This window comes from Myxocyprinus asiaticus, chromosome 7 (assembly GCF_019703515.2).
Source record: "Myxocyprinus asiaticus isolate MX2 ecotype Aquarium Trade chromosome 7, UBuf_Myxa_2, whole genome shotgun sequence".
NCBI classification, from domain to species: Eukaryota; Metazoa; Chordata; class Actinopteri; order Cypriniformes; family Catostomidae; genus Myxocyprinus; species Myxocyprinus asiaticus.
Window position 1 is genome coordinate 4,251,096 of NC_059350.1, and position 22,200 is coordinate 4,273,295.

General features: G+C 37.6%; 1 protein-coding gene across 1 annotated transcript in view; it reads right to left on the reverse strand.

Moving 5' to 3' along the window:
* Positions 1 to 9,692: 9,692 nt before the first annotated feature.
* Positions 9,693 to 22,200, reverse strand: part of LOC127444244 (SWI/SNF-related matrix-associated actin-dependent regulator of chromatin subfamily A member 5-like) — a 28,319-nt gene continuing 15,811 nt past the window's right edge. The window contains exons 12-24 of the mRNA XM_051703513.1: positions 20,290 to 20,411; positions 19,239 to 19,391; positions 18,936 to 19,068; positions 18,288 to 18,436; positions 18,024 to 18,143; positions 17,833 to 17,940; positions 17,625 to 17,738; positions 15,653 to 15,775; positions 15,189 to 15,321; positions 14,982 to 15,100; positions 11,920 to 12,132; positions 11,621 to 11,731; positions 9,693 to 10,562 (exon numbers count right to left, since the gene is read on the reverse strand). Of these exons, the coding sequence (XP_051559473.1) occupies positions 10,497 to 10,562; positions 11,621 to 11,731; positions 11,920 to 12,132; positions 14,982 to 15,100; positions 15,189 to 15,321; positions 15,653 to 15,775; positions 17,625 to 17,738; positions 17,833 to 17,940; positions 18,024 to 18,143; positions 18,288 to 18,436; positions 18,936 to 19,068; positions 19,239 to 19,391; positions 20,290 to 20,411 (1,664 nt within the window). The 3' untranslated portion in view covers positions 9,693 to 10,496. The remainder of the gene's footprint in view (positions 10,563 to 11,620; positions 11,732 to 11,919; positions 12,133 to 14,981; positions 15,101 to 15,188; positions 15,322 to 15,652; positions 15,776 to 17,624; positions 17,739 to 17,832; positions 17,941 to 18,023; positions 18,144 to 18,287; positions 18,437 to 18,935; positions 19,069 to 19,238; positions 19,392 to 20,289; positions 20,412 to 22,200) is intronic.

Here is a 22,200-nt window from a genome sequence, read left to right on the forward strand (position 1 = left end):
ATATTTTGTAACTCTTTTCACTTACAAATGAGACATTTGTTAAAGTATCTATTTTTGTTTCTCTTTTTAGGTGAAACATCTGAGACAAAGTGAAACGTAATTGAGAACTGCTTGTCCAAACATTAGTGCATCTTATTTACAAACCCTCCAAAATGTCTGAAATAGGTTCAAATAATATATCTGAGCACGACAGAACAAAATTGACTATTCATTTACCATTTTTTTAATTTAGTAATGTGTAATATTTTTACTGCTATACAGGTTCTAGATGATTCAAAACTCATTTCTATACAAGTACTAAATATACTGTATTTCTGAAGCTCAAACAAAATAGTGGATAACTTACAGAAAAAAAAAATCCCAAGTCAGACTGTGAAATCCATAATTTACTAAAATGTATTAATAATGTTTGCTGTATAATATAAGTTTGTATTTTGTTTAAATATATTTGTATTCCCCTACAATGGCAAATCTTTCTCAAGTTGCAGGCTATTGCTGATGATTTTTACTATTCAGCACACAGTCTCTTTACCTTCAGGACCCTGCGGTCACTTGATAAATGTGGTATGTCTTAATATGTTGCATTAGATTTCACACTGCATAGTCATACACTGTCAGTTTTTGTAATGAATGATATCACACAAGGCTGGTTTGTGGAAAGGCATAAGGAATCCAGGATAAATCCTATGAACATCTGCTATCAAAACCAGCAAACGCATCGCTTTTCGCCAATGTAGCACTGTTTTACTTAATTATAATGCAAAAGAATTACGCAGTTCCTTACACGTATCGCAGCAATTCTGAGGTGAATTGTCCATTGGGTGGCACAAGAAGTTTAATGTTTTCCCAAACAGATGATGTTTTTAAAGTTCAACCTGAGGTACGTATAATTTGTGCGCCACTAGCGCCACCAAACGGAATTGGAAAAATAAACATTCTTTTTCAGCTTTCTGAAAACAAACGAACAGATAGTCCCGACCCCAACTTACGCCACTGGTTGAGTCATTGTTGTGTCTTATGAGAGAGATTTTTTTTTTTAGCTCCACAGATTCACAGTGTTTACAGTTTTCCAGAAAATTAACCTACGAATGGCTTACTTACAGTTGTCTCTTTATATTAAGCTGGGATTAGAAAAAGTATTTTAACACCGAAAAAGTTACACACTTCACCTTTAACTTTTTAGCTTTATCGAGTAATCGTTAAAACAAATTTTAGTAATGTGATTCTATAAGACCAGCTTGGCAAAAGAACACACTTTTATATGGTATTCAGCACCACTATTTTATAAGACAACATTTTATATGACATAATTATACCGAAGTACATTTTTACATTGTCTGAAGAAAATGCAAGTGGTGTTGCTCATGCTAAACACACCGCCACTATACTAGGGTATTGAGGGTTGTTGTTAGGATGTTGTTATGCGGTTGCTGAGGTGTTCTAAATGGTTTCTAGGTAGTTACTTACTAGCCCAAGTCAAAAGAGCCCGCCTCCAAATCTCTGAAATTTTTGTCCCAAGATATAGCTTGGGTCCCTACTTTAGTGTACATTTAAAGGTGTATTGTTTGCACATTTTATCGGCCAACATGCGTAAATCTTACATTTGATTGCTTAGAAAAATATACAGCCCACCTCTCCTCAACAAGCTCCAAATTTCTGAGGTTATGTGGTGAAGTTTATCACTTAGACAAGGCGTTTGTTCAAATCCTTAACCCTATGTTTGCATACTAATCTCAATGTGGATTCTGCGACAGTAGGTCGAAACTTCTTCAGTTGAAATCGGTATGTGCTTACCAAAAATTGAATCACTGCCCCCAGTGGCCGAAGCTGGAAGTGTTGTTGAACGTATGGGCATGTCTGAGCTCCAGTTTCCAAGAGAAATGTCCACAGAGTGGCACCAAAGGTGAGTTATTAACTGAAATGGACATAATACAGTCAACAGGAATGCATATTTTTGTATCCACCATATCCCCAACCCTAAACCTAACCGTCAGAGGAGTAAAAATGTTATCTTAAAGGTGCACTCAGTAACGTTTGTCTTTGTGTCATCTTGTACTGACACTGACGCCTTGCGGCTTGGATGCAGCATAATTTAAAATCAATAGTTTTCAGTTTCAGATGCCATTGTAGAAATGTAGTATTCACAGTCAGCCATGATTACTTTAATCGATGAGTGAAAGTGTCCAATAACAGGACGGTTACTGAGATTAAGCGAGTAGTGTTCGGCTGGTCATGTGATTCTAACATGGCCGCCCCCATGTGCGGACCCTCTCCATGTAGAATAAAACAGCTTTTATAAGTTTACTGATATGACTGGAGTCTTCATTTTAATGTGAGTGCTCATGATTTCCTATGCTGTAAAATTACAATTCATGTCTTCAGGAGTTAAACTTTTTTAATGAGGAAAAAATTACTGAGTGCACCTTTAAGATCGAAAATGCTATCTCCGAATCAATTATTGATTATGGCTGTGTCTGAAAGCTTTACCTTTACCTTTATGACTCAGTGCTCAGGCAGTCAATTACTTTACAAACAGCGATTTGCATATGAAGACACTTCGTAAGGATGCTGGTTTCGGTCAGCTTTCCAAAGCACCATAATGTCATGTCTAATGATCTAAAACAATTTCATGTGAGTTTTAGACATAACCAAGCAATTATTTAAAAGCTACAATGCTTATTTCTTACTAGACGTGACAAAAACAAAAACAAAAAACTAAACAATACTAAAAACTGGACATTTATAAACTAATTACAGCTTCTCAGTGGCTCCCTCAGACAGCACCAACCAGCGAAAGAGCACTCACTTGATTTTGGGTTTTCAAAGACAGCAAAGACTGGATCTATACTGCCTTCAAAAACTGACCAATAGAAGGTATCTGCAGTAGACAGGATGCGCAAATTCTGGATTTGGACGTGCCTTGATGCCTATCTCTGTATACAGCCTATGAAAGCAGCAATTTTCAGCTTTCGGACAAAATATCGATTTCTTGTGTGATCATGTTGAAGTATGAGTAGCAGAAGTTGTGATGCTTGCCTTAGAAAGTTCCACTAATCAGATTTTCACTTGAAGGATTGTATAAAACAGGAATAGCTCGATTTGTCAAATACTTACTACTGGGTGCTTGCAAAATTCATTGGCTTTAAGTGACTACAAACACTGCTAAGATGATGACTAAACTTTCAACACTTCCATCAAAATCACATCATCTGAGCACAGAGATGGCATAATGTTAGAAAACACACTGAAAACTCACTAAACACCCAACCACAAAAGCCCAGTCAAAAACTGCTGCCATCAAAGCCCATAGCTGATATACGAAAAGAATGTGACTCTGAGCACCTTCAGGGCTTCAGTTCTTTGCCTCTAGCCACTCCAGACAAGAATTAAAAATAGAAGGTTTCCAGAGAGGATGCCATACAGAGGGACCAACAGAAGTGACAAAAGGTTTTTTTAAGTTTGTTATTGAAAGCGTAACTACATGGACCACGTGGTCAGTGAAAGATTGAAGACGCTTTTGGCAAATAAGCATTCAGAGGGATGCACGCATGAGAGCCAATCCATTATTCACAAGTGCAGGGGACTGTCAACAAGATAGTGTAGAGGAAAGGAAGGAATGTCATGGTCAGGGTAAGGAGGAAAGAGTGCGGATCCAGTGACAGATGGTACGTGAGGAGAGAGATGTTGTGCGAGAGGAGCTCGATGTTACTTTAATTTAACACAATTCCCATTAACAGCATTCGCCTAATTCTACCCATAATCTCATTACCAAAAGGAGATACAATACAAATGGTGAAAAGTAATTCTGTCCTATTTCCATGTTGGTCCATAATGGTTAAAGCCGATGAGTGTAATAATTTCTTAATATGCAGAGACAACTGTACGTAAACAATTCGTAAATTGATATCGCCATTCGTAAGCCTGATTTCACAGCACCAAGGATTTAAAACACAGCAGAATGAAATTGATTGTGATTCCTGGTGGTGTTTTCCAAAACTGTGATTCCTACTGGTTCCTTTTCCAGCCTCAGTTATTGCAGAGTACTCGTGCAAATAGACAGATGGTTTTTAAAACATTGCAGGGGAGTTCTTGATCAATTCTTCCTCTTTTCACTGGTCACCAAGAGTTCTGAGCTGCATTTTCATGTCTTATTCACATTCTGTCTGCACAGAGAGAAAGACAAAATGGCTGGCGGTTTTATTTAAGGTGCGATCACACTACACTTTCATGTGCCATTCACTCCCATTTAAACTCATTTGAACACGGAAGATTGGGAACGCAAGAAATTTCTTGTTAGGATGCGGACGAAAGTTCAAGTTTGGTGAACTCTGACCTGCAAATCTGTATGACGAGAGGACGCATAACCAATATAAAATTGAAACATCATCAAACACTGATCTCTTGGCTCAAAAGCATTAATGCATACGAATAATTCAAAAAGTTTAACGATTTAATTTTTCTTAATTGCAATTATCGCATTTACTGTTAATACAGCATAAATACGGGTGTAAAGGGCAGAACCTTTGTTCTGTGACGCCCAGAGTCATTACACGCCACAAACAGACACACAACAGTACCAGAGCCCTTTTATCAAGAGGAGTCTACACGCTTAGCATAAAATAGCATAACGGCTGTCCCATAGACATTCTAGCTGACCGTTATGCTCTCTCCTATGACAGAGCCGAATATCTAAATATATAATATATAATAAAAGAATATCTCACATCGCTTCCTTGTCAGTGATAAAATGATGGAGAAAGGAGCTCTTAGCACTATTTGATGTACAAAACAAGCCCAGATGGGACTTGTGTTAGAAATCAAGTATATTTCAGCCTATGTAAGGTGCATTTTAATTACCACAGAAGCACACCAAATCTTAACTATCACCAAAATGCAGAATGAGACATGTTCATATGCAAGCGCTTTTCATGGTGAGTTAAAAGCGGCGCTCGATGCTGGCTTAGACGCTCTGACGCGAATCATGAATGCAGCTTCACGATTGCTGTACCAAACCGGGTAGCCACAGTCTACCGACAGATTAATATTGTGGAGGATGAGAGTTTAAGAGATTTAATGCCCATTGCAATGAATTTGCAACCCATGTGGGGAACTAGTTCTTTCAATTAGTCAAGCTCCCACTTAGACTTCGGAAAATGTTTAACGTTACTTGAATTGGTGATATTTTAGTGCATTTCTATCTTTATACTGTGGAAGGCTTTGTTTGGAAAATGTTAATAAAGCATTATGTTGTTACATATTGTTTTGTTTTCTTTCCTAAGATGGAAATAAATTAATTTTGACAAGAAAAGGAACATATATAGTAATTTCAGCACTTTTAAAATCTGTGATTAATCGCGATCAACTACAAAAAAAAAAAAGAAAAAAAAAGAAAATGCGATTAATCGCTATTTAAAGTTTTAGTCGACTGACAGCACTACTAAGAATATATATTTCAAAGCTGCGTGTTTTACTGTTGCAGGAAAGTGAGACGACAATATATTTTAACATTTTTATTATAATATTATTTGTTATTTGTGATGTTTTATTTACTTACACCAGAAGCTGGGAGGCATGACATCATATCCTGGTACGTTGCATTGTCTGAAAAAAATGTGCATGTTCAAAGCCTAGTGTGACGTTAATTTAGCATTGATGAAACTGGGCAGGGGATTTCCATTTCCCAGCATGCTTTGAACCGGATACAATAGGGAGAGTAAATGTTAAAATTAAGTGTTATTTTGTGTTTTTGTGCAAGATTAATAGAAAGGGGGATACTTGTTATTGTTTAATGTTTTATGTTGAGATTTAGAAGAGTTTATGTTGGAGATTTGGGGGTTACCATTATGGTGAAGAGTGGAGCTTTTGCTATCAATTTATACAGATAGCTGTCATATAGGATATTAATTTCTCGCTTAATTGAGCAAATGCTGTGCTAACCATAGCATAGTTATTAAACTACATGCTGAAAGGCTTCCAACCAGCATGTATTTAGCATGCTAACATTCACTTTCACTAGTTAGTACATAAAGAAATAAAAGAGACTTATCTGAGTTACATTGACATGAGATTACAAAGTAAATTTAAGTAAAGAAAACTCATTTCAAACACTTGGAATCACAGTCCATGATTGAATCAAGTTCAGACAAAGAGCTATTTTATTTTTTATTTTTTGAGTGTGGGAGTGAATTTATTTTATATGTTAGCAAAATGGATATTATAACTGCCGTATAAAGCCAATTTAATTGAAATCGAATCAAGAGCTTGTGAATGGGAATCAAATTAAATATGGAAATCTGTATCAGTACCCAGATTCTGCATCTATTTAGAATCGTTCATATATAAAAATAAAAAATTAAAAAAAAATAAAAAACTTTTATACCATTAACAAACGTTTTGATTTTATGCCTCTAAAAATATTGCGGCATAGCCATCACATAAAATATTTCTTTACACCCTGAATACATGTAAGCATGTAAATGGTCAATATATATATATGCACACACTGTGTTTGTACAGTATATCATGACTTTTAATGATCAGAATATCATGACATTTTCTTGGGGTTATACCATTAGAATAGACAATCAGCATGCCATGTCCAAAAAGGTCACAAAAGGAGATGTAAGGCCTCAGTCACCATTCAATTTCATTGCGTGGAACAAAGATGCAAAGAAAGTGAATGGTGACCGAGTCATGTGTGCGTGTGTATATGATGCACAACATAAAGACCAAAAGGAGGTTTAGAGGAAGCGGTTGTTCTTTAAAAGCCAAAGCAACGAATGTGAAATATATAGTATTTTAGGATTTCAGTTGGTGTTAGTTCTAAAGGGTTTTTATTGGCAAAAGTGTACACACAAACGTACATTGATTCAGCGAATAACAAACAGCCCAGCTCTGTTACAAGAGTAATCATAGAGAGAGAGGTTTATGAATCCTTTATGTTTAATGTTGCTGTGCTTTTGCTGAAGAGCTGAACATCTTTATTAGCACTTCTGTAGTTCACTAAAAACATAAGTCCAGTCTTTCTATAAAAAACAGCAACAGTGCCACCTTGTGACAGAAACATCAATCACACACATTTGTAACATAATCTCAATTTTATTGATAATTCTACAATGTAAATCTGCTCTGGCCAGTCAGAAATTCTAATAACTTGTTTAAGAGCCCTAGCAATATCTGACGAGATACTGCACATGCAATATCTCAAACATATTTCAATGACACATTGGGCTTTATTTAATGAAACAAGTCACAATTTTTGTGGAATTCGTGCATGAATCCATTCTCAGGTTAATATTCCCATTGAATTCACAGCTGTGATTCCCATTAGATGTGTGTCTTCCACGGTTCAATCATCAACCCAAATATACATGTAACTTTTAATTCATTTAAATTCCATGCATGAACTGTGGGGGGGTGCTGTGTGGGTGCCTCGTGCTGCCCCCCACAAGATGCCGCCCTGGGCAACTGCCCATGTCGCCCATGCCTAAATCCACCACTGCATGCTGATGATCTACTAATATTTTAATGTTGCCAAATTATGCGGCTGATGAGTCCATGACATTCCTCATATTACTTTGATACAAAATTGTTTTCAGTTTTGATCAAAGTAGTTACACTAAATAAGTGAAAATATTCACTTGACAAAAATATTAATGATTAAGTATTAATATTGACTTAATATAGTTGTATTTATCATGATGTGTCTAATTTGTGTGTTTTAATCCGATGCTAATATTGAGAAGACCAACAAACACTACACTACAATCTCACCAAGTGGAAAAAAAGCAGCAAATTTGATATTGGGCGACCAAAGGATTGATTATCTAGACCAGTGGTTCTCAACCAGGCGGTCGGGACCCACTAGGGGGCCATAGCACACTTCCAGGGGGACCTCTTAAAATTATTTAAAATATGATAGATTATAATTTTTTTTTTATCACTATTATAATTTAACTGACTGAAAATGCAATAACTCCCTTCAACAGCTTGCTTTTTATGAAGAATATACAGTTCTAGACATTTCTGGAATCACATGTTTTTTTGTTCTCTCCCCAATTTGGAATGCCCAATTCCCAATGCACTCCAAGTCCTCGTGGTGGTGTAGTGACTCGCCTCAATCTGGGTGGCGGAGGACGAATCTCAGTTGCCTCCGCGCATCTTATCACGTGGCTTGTTGAGCTCGTTACCACGGAGACCTAGTGCATGTGGAGGCTCATGCTACTCTTGCCCCACCAAAAGCGAGAACCACATTATAGTAACCACGAGGAGGTTAACTCAACGTAACTCTACCCTCCCTAGCAACCAGGCCAATTGGTTACTTAGGAAGCCTAACTGGAGTCACTCAGCACGCCCTGGATTCGAACTTGCGAATCCAGGTGTGGTAGTCAGCGTCTTTACTTGCTGTGCTACTCAGGCCCCCAGAAATGCTTATTTTATTTAATCTACCCCCCAACCAAACCCAAATCTAATCCTAACCATTAGTAGAGACAAAATGCAATTTAGGGATCAAAATGCAACCTTCTTATCACGCTTGTGTTTGTTTATAAAAACATGATTACTTCTTCTTCTGGGGATCGATCTATGGTCTCTCATGCAACTGACACAACGTGCTAACAGTCATGCCACAAGGGAAAGTAACTATTGATGAGCCGTTCCAAATATGTCTGATGGGAGATAGGGCATGTCAGTGAGTCAGCATACTGTTGCCGATCCTAGGTTACTGGAACTTTCGGAAATGGCATGCTGCACCTTAAATATTTTTTTGAGTGTTTTATTTAATATGTAGGCCTCTACTAGCAATGACTAGAATGTAATTTTCCCCATAACCATCATGAACAAATGTCATTTACACCACATTTCAAACTTTGTTCGATAACAAGACCAATTATACCCAGTCACTTTCTGTCAATGTTCTTTTTTTGTTTTTGTTTTTTAACCTGTGTGCGTTAACAATTTCTTAGTATGAATTACATTGCTTAGAGGTTATTGGGACTAGACAGGCTCAACTTATATTTGCCAGCCTCATATAAGGTTTCCTAAAATAAATCAATAGTCTTTCAACAAATAAGCAACATTAAGTAATTGCAAAAGCATATGGTCTTCGCATTTGGAGAAGTTTAAATAATAATTTAATCATTTAAATTGGGTTATAGCACGTCTTATACAGTATAAAGGAAATTATGACTGGAATCTCAGTTAGCCATATGACGCATTGGATGCTCCTCAGTATACTTCATTCACATAAATCTGCACTTTTGTATAAGTTATAACTGAGTGAAGAAGAATGGCTTAAATTTAGTTCACCAGAGGGAACACTAATCACCCTCATGGTGACTTCACACAAATCACAACTATCGATCTGCTACAACAAAACAACAACAGTCATAAGAATTAAAACGATGTACATTTTTAAATAACAATTATAATTTTTCTACAGAAGTTCCCTTGTTTTGACCAAACAATTTATGCAGCCGCAGTATTGTACTTGATAATTTTGAGTTAGTAGTACTCAAAGCAAAAGTTTAAAGAATGTATTTATTTGAGTTATAATGCTATAATGCAACATTTCAAGTACTGTTTAATTAGGACCACTTAAATGTTTTTATTAATGACAACTTTAGGATTTAGAGAGTAATGGTAACTTAAGCTTAATGTTTATTATTCTTACTAGTTTTAATTGCGTAATATATTTTTACATTTTGAGATAACTAGTATTTACAGTGAGTGCAATAATGTGCTTTGGTGTTTCAAAATATTCGCAGCCTTTATCATATAGCCTGCATTTAGAAATGGCGGAAAGAGATTTATCATGGCCTTTACGTTACCATACTGTGTTGGAAATAAAAGGATGAAGAAAATGACAGGCCTACTACACAACATCTGCACTGCAAGACGAATGACACAAAACTCCTATTTGATCAATTCTAATCTATTACCAAATCAACAAAGCTGTATTAATGTTCTAAAAATCCCTCTTAACATCTGAAATCACTCCCATTTGTGAGATCAAAAACTCCTAATTTTTGTATTTCACTTTGGCAGTCATTCACTTTCAGTGAATTTCTCCACCTGTCCTTGAGACATTTTTCCCCAAGCAATTCCTGCACAGCTTTATTAGCAACATTAACGTTCATTTGGAAGGAAAATACGGAGCAGTGTTTAAAAAAAAAAAACTGACGTTTATTAGTCACGTTCCAACTGAAGACTCTAAAAATGAGGGGAAAGACTGCAAATTATACTGTTACAAGCAAATGGAATGTGGATAAAGACAAACAGGTATAAATACAAAAACAACATTGACAGCACAGTCGTAATATACTTTATGACTTAAAGAGATCTACTTTACAACTCTACGCCTTTCTACAAAAAAGGTCAAGCTACTTGGAGGCGAGGTTCAGTACTGCAAATGGATACAGTACATGAGTGGGACCCGTAACAACAAATGCAAGTATTGCTGTACTGAAGGTCCTCGCCAAGTGAGGTTTGACTTCAGCTCACAATTTGAGCTTTTTCCGGCGTCCGCGTCCATCAGAGGTCCCGTCCTGTTTGCGTTTCTGGGCCTATGGGTAAAGAACGGTTATTTATTTTTATTTTTTTCTGTATTTTTTCCCTTTTTCACCCAATTTGGAATGCCCAATTCCCAATGTGCTTTTAAGTCCTCGTGGTCGCGTAGTGATTCGCCTCAATCCGGGTGGCGGAGGACAAATCCCAGCTGCCTCCACGTCTGAGACCGCCAACCCATGCATCTTATCACGTGGCTTGTTGAGCACGTTGCCACAGAGACACAGCGCGTGTGGAGGCTTCACGCCGTCCACCGCGGCATCCATGCTCAACTCACCACATTATAGCGACCACGAGGAGGTTACCCCATGTGACTCTACCCTCCCTAGCAACCTTAGGAGACCTGGCTGGAGTCACTCAGCACGCCCTGGGATTCGAACTAGCGAACTCCAGGGGTGGTAGCCAACGTCTTTTACCACTGAGCTACCCAGGCCCCAAAAAGAACGGTTATTAAGTGTATATATTTATGGGGGCCTGGGTAGCTCAGTGGTAAAATATGCTGGCTACCACCCCTGGAGTTCGCTAGTTTGCTAGTACGAATCCCAGGGCGTGCTGAGTGACTCCAGCCAGGTCTCCTAAGCAACCAAATTGGCCCGGTTGCTAGGGGGGGGTAGAGTCACATGGGGTAACCTCCTTGTGGTCGCTATAATGTGGTTTGTTCTCGGTGGGGCGCATGGTGAATTGAGCGCGGATGCCGCGGTGGATGGCGTGAAGCCTCCACACGCACTATGTCTCCGTGGCAACGCGCTCAACAAGCCGCATGATAAGATGCACGGGTTGACTGTCTCAGACGCGGAGGCAACTGGGATTCATCCTCCGCCACCCAGACTGAGGCGAATCACTATGCGACCACGAGGACTTAGAGCGCATTGGAAACTGGGCATTCCAAATTGGGAGAAAAAGGGGGGAAAAAAATCCCAAAAATAAATAAATAAATAAATAAATAAATAAATAAATAATAAAAAGTGTATATATTTATATTATATAACCTGCTGACAGATGTTCCAGGTTCTTCAAAAAGGTCAAAGTGACAAAAGCTACCGTTGCACGGGCTTACCGAAGATGTGCGAGGGCCCTTCTTTTTCTTCTCTGCTTTCTCTCTCTCTTCTAGCTCCATGTTCTCACGTTCAATGAGCGTGATCAGTGTGTTGCACCTCCTCTGAAGCTCCTGCAATTTCATGCATATAACCTTGTTAGGCTGTTGAATAAGCTGCAAAAATGACTCGTTCTGAACTTCCACAATGTTTTATTCTAACATACGTGGACCTCTGAAAAAAACAAAAGATGAAAAATGCCCAAAATAGCCCCTTTAATATTGCTGTGATTTAATAGATGCCAAGTGTGACAAAAACTCACCATGGCAGTGCGGGACTTGAGGAACCAATCAAATCGGAACTGGGGAGAGTTGCGTATGCACTGGCGCAGCTCATCATATACGCTCTCTTTGTCAAAGCCCAGTTTGTGCAGCATGCAGATGAGAAATCGATCCTCCTCCTCGGTGTAGTTCTTCCCCTTGTTGGTGCCATAGGAGATCCTGAGCTGATGAAAGGGTGCCTTATAACGGCCAATCTGGAGAGAGAGAAAAAAGTGAAACAAAAACATAAGCCTCTGAGTGCGCAGTGATCACCCACTTTTTTTTAGCAGTTTAATTTAAAAGTTTAACACGTTCATTTTTCTTAAATTGCGATTAACACATTTACCGTTAATACGGCATAAACACTTGTGTGAAGGGTGGAATCTTTGTAATGTGTTCACCCGGAGTCATTACACTGATGCACACTTCACAAAGAGACACAGCAGCAGAGCCCTTCTAACAAGTGAAGCCTATAAGCTTTGCATAAAATAGCATAATGCGGCAGTCCCATTGACATTCTATGGGCAGTACTGTCGTAATACTCTCCTATGATAGAGTGGCGGAGGTTGTTATCGCAGTAAATAAAATAATCTCTGACAGCGCTTTCCTGTCAGTGATGAAATGGAGAGAGGAGCTCTTAGCGCTCTATGATGTACAAAACAAGCCCAGATGTGACTTGTAAGGTGCATTTTAATTACCACAGAAGCAAGTCAAGTTTTAACTAATCACCAAAACTCAGAATGAGACGTTTTTGTCGAGAAGTGCTTTTCATGGGAGTTCAAAGCTTGAAGCTGGCGTTGATGCTCTGACGCGAATCATGAACGCAGCTTCACGATTGCTGTAACAAAGCAAATAGTCACAGTCTGCAAGCTGATTGATATGGTGGAGGATTAGAGTTTAAGAGATTTAATGCCCATTGCAATTAAAATGCAATCTATGTGGGGACTAGTTCTTTCAATTAGTCAAGCTCCCACTTAAACGTTTAATGTTACTTGAATTGGTGCTATTTTAGTGCATTTCTATCTTTATACTGTGGAAGGCTTTGTTTGGAAAATGTTAATAAAGCATTATTTTGTTACATATTGTTTTGTTTTCTTTCCTAAGATGGAAATAAATGAATTGACAAGAAAATAAATATATATAGTGTTAAATTTCAGCACTTTCAAAATCTGCAATTAACAAACATTTTTAGATTAATTGAGATTAAAAAATGTAATAGCTGTCAGCACTAATTTTTTCCTATTCGTTTTCTGGGATTGGGATTCAAAAGGAACATTTCTGGTACAATACAAAGTCAAGCTCAATCGACCGCATTTCTGGCATAATGTTGATTACCACAAAAATATTTCGACTCGTCCCACTTTTTCATTAAAAAAAAGCAAAAGACGAGGTTACAGTGAGGCACTTACAATAGAAGTGAATGGGGCCAATTTTTGTAGAGTTTAAAGGCAGAAATGTGAAGCTTATAGTTTTATAAATGGCACTCATTAATTCTTCTGTTAATACTCATTTTATTTGAGCTGTAAAGTTGTTTAAATCTTCATTTTTACGGTCGTTTACCGTTTACGGCATTGCGTCGTCATGTCAATAAAGTTGTGTGATTATCACACTCAGATCATGTTAAAACATTATTTACATCTTGTGGCTATACTTTTGAAACACAAAGTATTTTAACGTTTATGGATTGGCCCTATTTACTTTCATTGCAAGTGCCACACTGTAACCCAGATTATTGCTTTTTTAAAGGAGGGACAGGTCGAACTTAAATTTTGAGGGAATCAACATTATGCCTCAAATGCTGTCGAATGAGCTTAACTTGTTTTGAACCCAGAACATTGAAATAAAAAATAAAAATAATAAACCAAACCATGAATAATAGAGCCCTAAGATTTCCGCGATGCGATAAACATGGACAGAATCGCGGAATCCAGTCATAAAAACGGAATTAACTATAAAACGGGGATTGTCATGGAATTTAGTAACATCACATGCACTCTGTGTATTAATGACAAAGCAGAGCATTTTAATCACTTTGAAGTGTGTAGCACATGCAGACTAGTGCTGGGCGATATGTAAAAATGTATTTTCGCCTTAAAATATATCACGATATCCGACTATGTCGTCAACTCCCCTGCCGAGGGTCGTTAAATTCCCTGCTTTGTTGATTTTGCTTTAAGAATTAAATTCATTTATTGAACCACGAAAAACAAACAAAAAGATATTTCTAAAATCAAATGGCACTTTAAACAAACCGAAAAGCAATTAAAATAATGATGTGAATGAAAAAATCTTATATACCACCTTCCCAAATCCAAACATTTACTGTCTCCAACGGGCCCATTTGCCATCACGCAAGTATTCGTCAATGACAACAGGTGGGAAATTAGTAATAGCCTAAAAATTAAGAACTAAAGACAATTATTAATGTAAAGATAATAATAATAAAAAACAAAAAACAAATAGATAGTTCAACATATTACAGTTTCATATTAGGTGTCTAATAAATAATAAAGACTAATAAATTCCCTAGTTCCCAAAATAATGCTGCCAAATGTGTTCTTATGGAATTTGTGTTTGTATTGCATTTCATTAGCCCATACAGCGAACTGCTTTTCCGAAGGTGAGAAATGTAGTCAAAAACATCTGTTTTTCTGCCAAAATAAAAGCTCAATTAAAATAGACGTGTGAAATCGAAAAAATGCAACAGAAATATATTACTTCTGTATAATAGAAAACTCTACAGTTTATCATGCAAGTGCGCAGTGGCTGCAAAGCATTGTTTGCCTCGATTCTCTGATTGGTGGATCTTTCATTTCAGGATCATGGGTAGTGTAGTTCTTCACCGGAAATCCACTGTTAAACAATTTCTAAAAAATGAAGTGATTTCAACAGAAGCATTTACCGTCGATAAACAACCTCAGAGCTTGCCGTAAGTCTGTCTTGAAAGGTTTCTACATTATCATTAAAAATCTATTTCACGATGGAGAAAATGAATGATATTCCCTGCTGCTGCACTTTACTATAAAACCCTTTCTGTGAAAATGGGTCATAAGGTGTCGCTCACTTTGGAGTCAAGTGCTTTTTTGATGCTGATCCTCCTCTGGATTCTGGCTTCTCCTCTCTCGATCTGAGCCATGATCTTCTCAATGTCCTGCAGTTCATTGCAGCGCTCCCAGAAGACAGCTGCTCACAAATGCAAAGAATGGATCTCAATCACATGAATCCTGTACATATCGTTTAGATGCAAGTTATCAAGGGCTTATCAACATACCGGAATATTCCATGACCTCCTCTGGGGTTTTGCCCTCGACCTCACGAGCAATGTTCTCAATGTCATCTCTTCCCCACTTCTCATTTGCCTTGATGAACTGGTTGAAGTCACGTTTGGTCCAGATAGTGAAGCCCTGAAAATATGAAAAAGATATTGTGTCATAAGCATTTCAGCCTAACTTACAAGGTGAAGTGTGTCATTTCTGTGCCATTTGCAGCACCAAACGAAACTACTAAAATAATTTTTAATTTAATATATTTTAATTAGTATGACTTGATTGGACAAGCAGGCAGTTCCCCCAAACTTGCACCACTGGTTGAGTCAAATGTAGTCATGCCTCCCCAAACAAACCGATTGCAATTCTGTTTGTCGCCACTAGTGGTGCAGAAATTAAACACTTCAAGTTGGGGGGGACATGTTCTGTATATAGCCCCGTCTCAAATTCCCTTCAGCTGATATTTTACCTGTGAGAGGAGGTTCTCCTTCTCCTCTAGCTCCTCCTCATTAAGTGGTTCTGCTTCATCAATCTTGGCCTGTTCCTCTTTCTGCGCTTGGGCCGAGTTAGGCAAATCAGGGTTTCTTGGCACCTGTTAGCATGGTGGCATTTTGTATTAGAAACTTTGAAAGGGATAATTGCATGTTGAATGTTAAAGAATTAACACAGTCAAACAGGATTTTTAGTGACAGAAATACAGAAAACAATATTTAGCATACAAGCTTTTAGATGCAATGCACGATTTCAGAAAGGCTACAATACCTGCAACAGAAGCCTAAAAAGAAAATCCTAAATAATCAACAGCCAGATACTGTAGTTAACATTAACCAAGTTGTTCCAGAAGCAGAGAAAGTTATTACATTTTGTTTAAAGATTATGAAGACAAGCATTTAGTTTGAAATTGAAGGATCTAAAGATCTAATGAGTTTTTAATGGAAGCCTAAGTGTGTTCGCATCTTCAAGAGAGCAAACATAAATCTTGTCAGTTTTATTTTTTCCCCAAATTCTGTTTTCCTTTAAATTTTTTCTGAATTCAGTGTTTTAAAGTTCTAACATTTTAATCATAAAAAAAAGAAAACTTTTATTCTGTACAACAGCACTCTTGCTTGTGAGATATTGCTTAAATATAATGTAATTATTGGTTTATTATTATATTTAATATTATTAAATCGAACATTACATTTTACTATGCATATAGTAGTAATATATTTCCATCACAATTTCTTCAATTTCTCGCTTCTAATTAAAATGAGCTTTTATTTTGACGGAAAGCTGATTGAAGCGCTTTCAGTGAGTGGTTTTTGACGACAGCTTCACACCTCCGGATAAGCAATTCGTTATAAGGCAAAATGTGCTTATTATGCCACAAAAGGTTTTGATATAATTATATAAATATATAGTCTGCATGTGCTGCGCACTTTAAGGTTAATAAGCGCTCTACTCTGTCATCTACACAGAGCGCACGTGATGTTTATGATGATGTGTTGTTAGTGTATGAGCAGTCGGCTTCACACATTCACTTTGAAGTGTGCAGCACATGCAGTGTTTATTGATTGATTTCATTAAATCTCAGGCTTTTTTATATTGTTTCTTGCTCTTGCTATGCTTTGTTATTTCTGTTTATTCAAATGTTGTGTGCTGTATTGTCTTTACAAGTTAGAGATAAAGATTTACCAATGTACAGTATATTTATTTAAAAAAAGAAAATTCCCCTTTTTCTCCCAATTTGGAATGCCCAATTCCCAATGTGCTTTTAAGTCCTCGTGGTCACGTAGGGATTCGCCTCAGTCCGGGTGGCGGAGGATGAATCCCAGTTGCCTCCACATCTGAGATCGTCAACCCACGCATCTTATCACGTGGCTTGTTGAGGCTTCACGTCATCCACCGTGGCAACCACGCTCAACTCACCACGCGGCCCACCGAGAACGAACCACATTATAGCGATCACGAGGAGGTTACCCCATGTGACTCTACCCTCCCTAGCAACCGGGCCAATTTGGTTGCTTAGGAGACCTGGCTGGAGTCACTCAGCACACCCTGGGATTCGAACTAGCGAACTCCAGGGGTGGTAGCCAGTGTCTTTACCACTGAGCTACCCAGGCCCCTCAATGTACAGTATATTAAGAATGCAAATACACAATATTTCAGACTATTTTTAAGATTTACGCATTTAAATCGCCAGACAAATTTCTACCAAACTGAAATGAGTAATCTTTATCAAAATGTACATATTATGAACCAAGCCTAATGTATTTAAACTTAAATACGTCACAATACTTTATGATAATGTCGATTATTTAAAGATAACTTCAGTTGGATGGAAATTTGTCATGCGCTTGAAATGCGTGAATCTTAAATATAATCAAGTTTTGAGTGCAGGATCAACTTTAATTTCACGTTGATTTTAAGTACTCCAACTTGGATTTCAGAAAAAAAGACACCTTGTAGCCAATAGTCTTCCTGTAATACAAGATCTCCTTCTCCAGCAGCTCAAAGAGTCGAGGAGGAAAGAACTGGAAGTCTTGAACATTCGGTTGTTTAGGGGGACGTGGGGCCTGTGGGAAACAGAAGAAGAAAAGTTAATTATGACTTCTGTCTGAAAGTGTTTTCCAGTTTAAATACTGTAAGGGCTAATGTTGCCCACAATACCTTTGGTGCTTTGGGCTCGCTGACTCGCAAGGCCTCTCTGAAATAAGCGTCCACAGCATAGTTTGCCTTGCGCTCTCTCTTGGGTGGCTCAATCCAGTTAGTGATGACCTGAAATAAAAAGTAAAATAAGTTAATAAAACAGGAACACAGAGCAAATTAAGAAAATGCACATTTACATTTCCTCATGTTACCTTTTTCTTTTCTCTATAATCTTCACCTTCAAAGTTGTACACACTGTTCTCGGTGTCCATGGTGAAGTTCCTCAGAGAACTTTCTCCAAGATTGGCCAGCTTCTCCTTCATCTCCATGGTCTGAAACACACCAGCAGAGCAGTAGTTATATTTCAGAATAATAGAAATGTGATAAAATAGCACTTCTATTGCATATAGAGGCATACTACAGCATATAGTTTAGTCCAGCTTTTTGGGGAAAGTACTCTAGATCAGAGATCCCACCTTCTTTTCTCCTCTCTCCAAGATGGCGTCAATGTCTTCATCAGTGATCTCGCTCTCCTTTGAGGCAAAGACGTGAGTGGCACCGTGTCGAATGATAGATAGCATTTCATCCTTGCCCAGTTTGTTCATGTTTGGATCTACCAGTCTGCCTGTTGGTGAGCAATAGACATGAACTCAGTGGGGCGATTCTCACGAAATCAGTCAAGAAAATGAAATGTAGAAAATGAAGCCTACATTTAGTACCATTAAGACTTTTTGCATTGTGACATTATTTTCAGGACACTTAAACACATTTTACCGCCCAATTCTCATTAGCGTAATGCTTCAGGATATTTTCATTTTATTACACACATTGTTTTCAGCGATGATTCTCATTACCACAACACAGTCTTGATGCTGTTGTACAACAATTCAAATAATATATTAGTTTTCACATTCCGGTAATGAGAATATCACTATGACTCTTTTCTTTTTTTTGCAGTGCAGCCACGAAAATTAAGGGGTAAAAAGTGTGTAGCTGCCTTAAAATTAATGTTGCAACTGTAAAAATCTTAATACACTCTGATACACTTAATAAAAGTGGGCAATACATTTTTAAATCAGTCATTATTTTAAACTAGCTGATGAAACGTTTGTTTCCCTTCTTACCTTGTTGAATGACAATAGAGTCCAAGCGGAGCTTCATTTCAGCACGTTCCACAATTCTTTCCTCCACTGTATTTTCTGTGATAAAACGGAACACACAGACCTGTTTCTTCTGACCAATCCTGTGAGCACGGTCCTGAACAGAGAAAACACAATGGAAATTAGTAACCCAAACCCTTATTTTCCAATCCAGAAGAGGTTTAACACTGTTTGCATGTGAAAAGGAGTCATTTCACATTCACAATCAACTGGTCAGAAGAGAAAAGTAATGTTTTAATGGTTATTAGGACTATTGTGCACACGGACCATAGCTTGGAGATCCACTTGAGGATTCCAGTCAGAGTCGTAGATGATGACAACATCAGCAGTGGCCAGATTGATACCGAGTCCTCCAGCTCTGGTGCTCAACATGAATAGAAACTTTGAGCTGTTGGGCTCATTGAAGGCATTGATAGAGACCTGAGGATGAGATGAGGAAAGATCAATTTTACAGAGTATATTATTACTTGTTTAATTTATGGTCACTCATTGATCCTTATTTATTATTAAAGACCCCCAAAATGGCTTAACAAGTGCAGTTTTCTTTCCTGTGTTGATGTATTTCCTCAGGAAACCAGAAGTTGGGGTGAAATATGGATTTCCTATCACTAGTTGGTGATAGCTGGTCAACATGATTACTCAACAGGGGGTCAGGGTAGCTCAGCGAGTATTGACGCTGACTACCACCCCTTGAGTTGCGAGTTCGAATCCAGGGCATGCTGAATGACTCCAGCCAGGTCCCCTAAGCAACCAAATTGGCCCGGTTGCTAGGGAGGGTAGAGTCACATGGGGTAACCTCCTTGTGGTCGCTATAATGTGGTTCTCACTCTCAGTGGGGCGCATGGCGAGTTGTGCGCGAATGCTGCGGAGAATAGCGTGAAGCCTCCACACGTGCTACATCTCCGCGGTAACGCGCTCAACAAGCCACGTGATAAGATGCGCGGATTGACGGTCTCAGACGCGGAGGCAACTGAGATTCGTCCTCCGCCACCCGGATTGAGGCGAGTCACTACGCCACCACGAGGACTTCGAGCGCATTGGGATTGGGCATTCCAAATTGGGGAGAAAAGGGGAGGAAAAAAATAAAATAAAATTACTCAAAAATATTGAAATGCATGATTCCAAGAGGATGTGATAATTTTGTCAACTTTTAGGAGTACACTAGCATAAAGATGACCTCAAAGATGGACTAAAAAGTGGACTAAAAGCAACTAAGAATTCTTTATTCTCCATTAGTTGGAACAGTTCTCTTTTTGCTCAACATTCAAACATACATGAGCATTTAAAGTGACAGAACACATGAAGATGATTTTCATACCTGTCGCTCCTCATGGGGCGTCTGTCCATCCAGACGACAGTAACCGTAGTTACGCCACATACAGTAATCCTCCAGAATGTCCAGCACCCTGGTCATCTGACTGAAGATCAACACACGGGAGCCTGCAGGAAAAAAACACATTTAAAACACCACATCAAGGTAATTTGCACTTTATCAAATTTCTACATTAAGGGGAAATGTTCAGAGATTCAGCTACATAGTTTATACCACGGTATTTCAAAGCAGCCATTAGTGGGGCAGTAGGCATGGGACGTTATGGTGATCTTACAATTCAGTTCAATATACGATAAGAGGTTCATGATTTGAAAAACCTCAATTCCATATAACACTTAAATTAGTTGTTTATTTTTTAGAAAAATTTCTCATCAGAACCAAGTTCTCTCATGCACATATATATCACATCACATCACATCACACACACACACACAACCGGTCAAAAGTTTTGAAACACTTGACTGAAATGTTTCTCACAATCTTTAAAATCTTTTGATCTGACGGCGCATGCTTAAATGTTTGAAATTAGTTTTGAAGACAAAAATATAATTGTGCCACCATAATAATTTATTTCATTATAAATCTAAAATGTAATTAAAAAAAAAAAGGTTTTTGAAATTGATGACTTTACTATTATTCTAAAATGTGAAAAAAATTTATAATAAAGAATGTTTCAAAACTTTTGACCGGTAGTGTACATATGTACACACACACACACACACACACACACACACACACACACACACACACACACACACACATATATATAACAAATAAATATATAAGCAGTACAGCTAAATGCACATACTTCTCTGGCTGTTTCGTGTTTTCACGTATCCTTCTACAGTAAGGAAGTTTTCTCCGATGTTGATGTTTTCAAGTTAACATTAGAAAACTTGGGCACGTCAAAAATCATATTTTGCATAAATAAATCTTTGCAGGAAAATATGCGTTTTGTATTTTGAGTTTCAAGCTGTACATCATTTACAGTTATGGTTAATGATTGATCGATTTTCATTCATTGTCGTGAAAGAATCTTAAAATTTGCCATTTATATTCTATTTTTTTGTATCATTTTCTTTTCATTATATCACATTTAGGCTTTACATTTTTTTTTAATTATACATGCTATAAATTTATGTTGTGAAATGGCATATATAATAAAGATATGAGCCGTCACTGTTTGAAATTGTCTGTATAATAAGTGCTAAAATGGTACTGTCTCTTTAAGAATGGCAGCGGTTCAACAAGCAAACCCCCTCACAAAGTGTTTTGGTTCAGCGGACATTAATGAGAGAGGAGTTGCAGTTTTCTTACCACATCCATTCTATATGCGATTCATTTTATTTTATTACTTTTTGATCAACAACTAACTGTAAAGAACAGAAAGAATATTAAAAGACACATTCAGTAAAAGTGGAGTGCATGGATCTCATCTTTGATGGACACACATTAGACGGAAAAAATGTTCAGTTTTAATCTCAAGCACTTTTCAACAAAACAAGGCGATTTTCCCGGGATTCCAGCACTAAAATTTCTAAAAGCCAAATCTAAGCACTTTAAGGACCTTGTGTGAACTCTGTAAATAGTGTAGAAAAAAAAAGTGATGAAGAGACTGATATATGACGGATCATTTCATTTATGATCCGTCAATACGGTTTGTCATTTATTGTTACGTGATGTTTCAAAATTCAAAACATTGCCCCATCCCTAGTGTATGGAATGAAATATGTGCCACTGGGATTTGAACTTGAATTTTAGGCCTTGAATTTGAACGTTTACTTGAATTACATTCAAATGCATGTGGCACGAATTCAGATCATTAAATTCAGATTACATTTTTAATACACTGATTCAGGTTTTATATTCAGATTCGGGTAAATTTGACAAAGACAT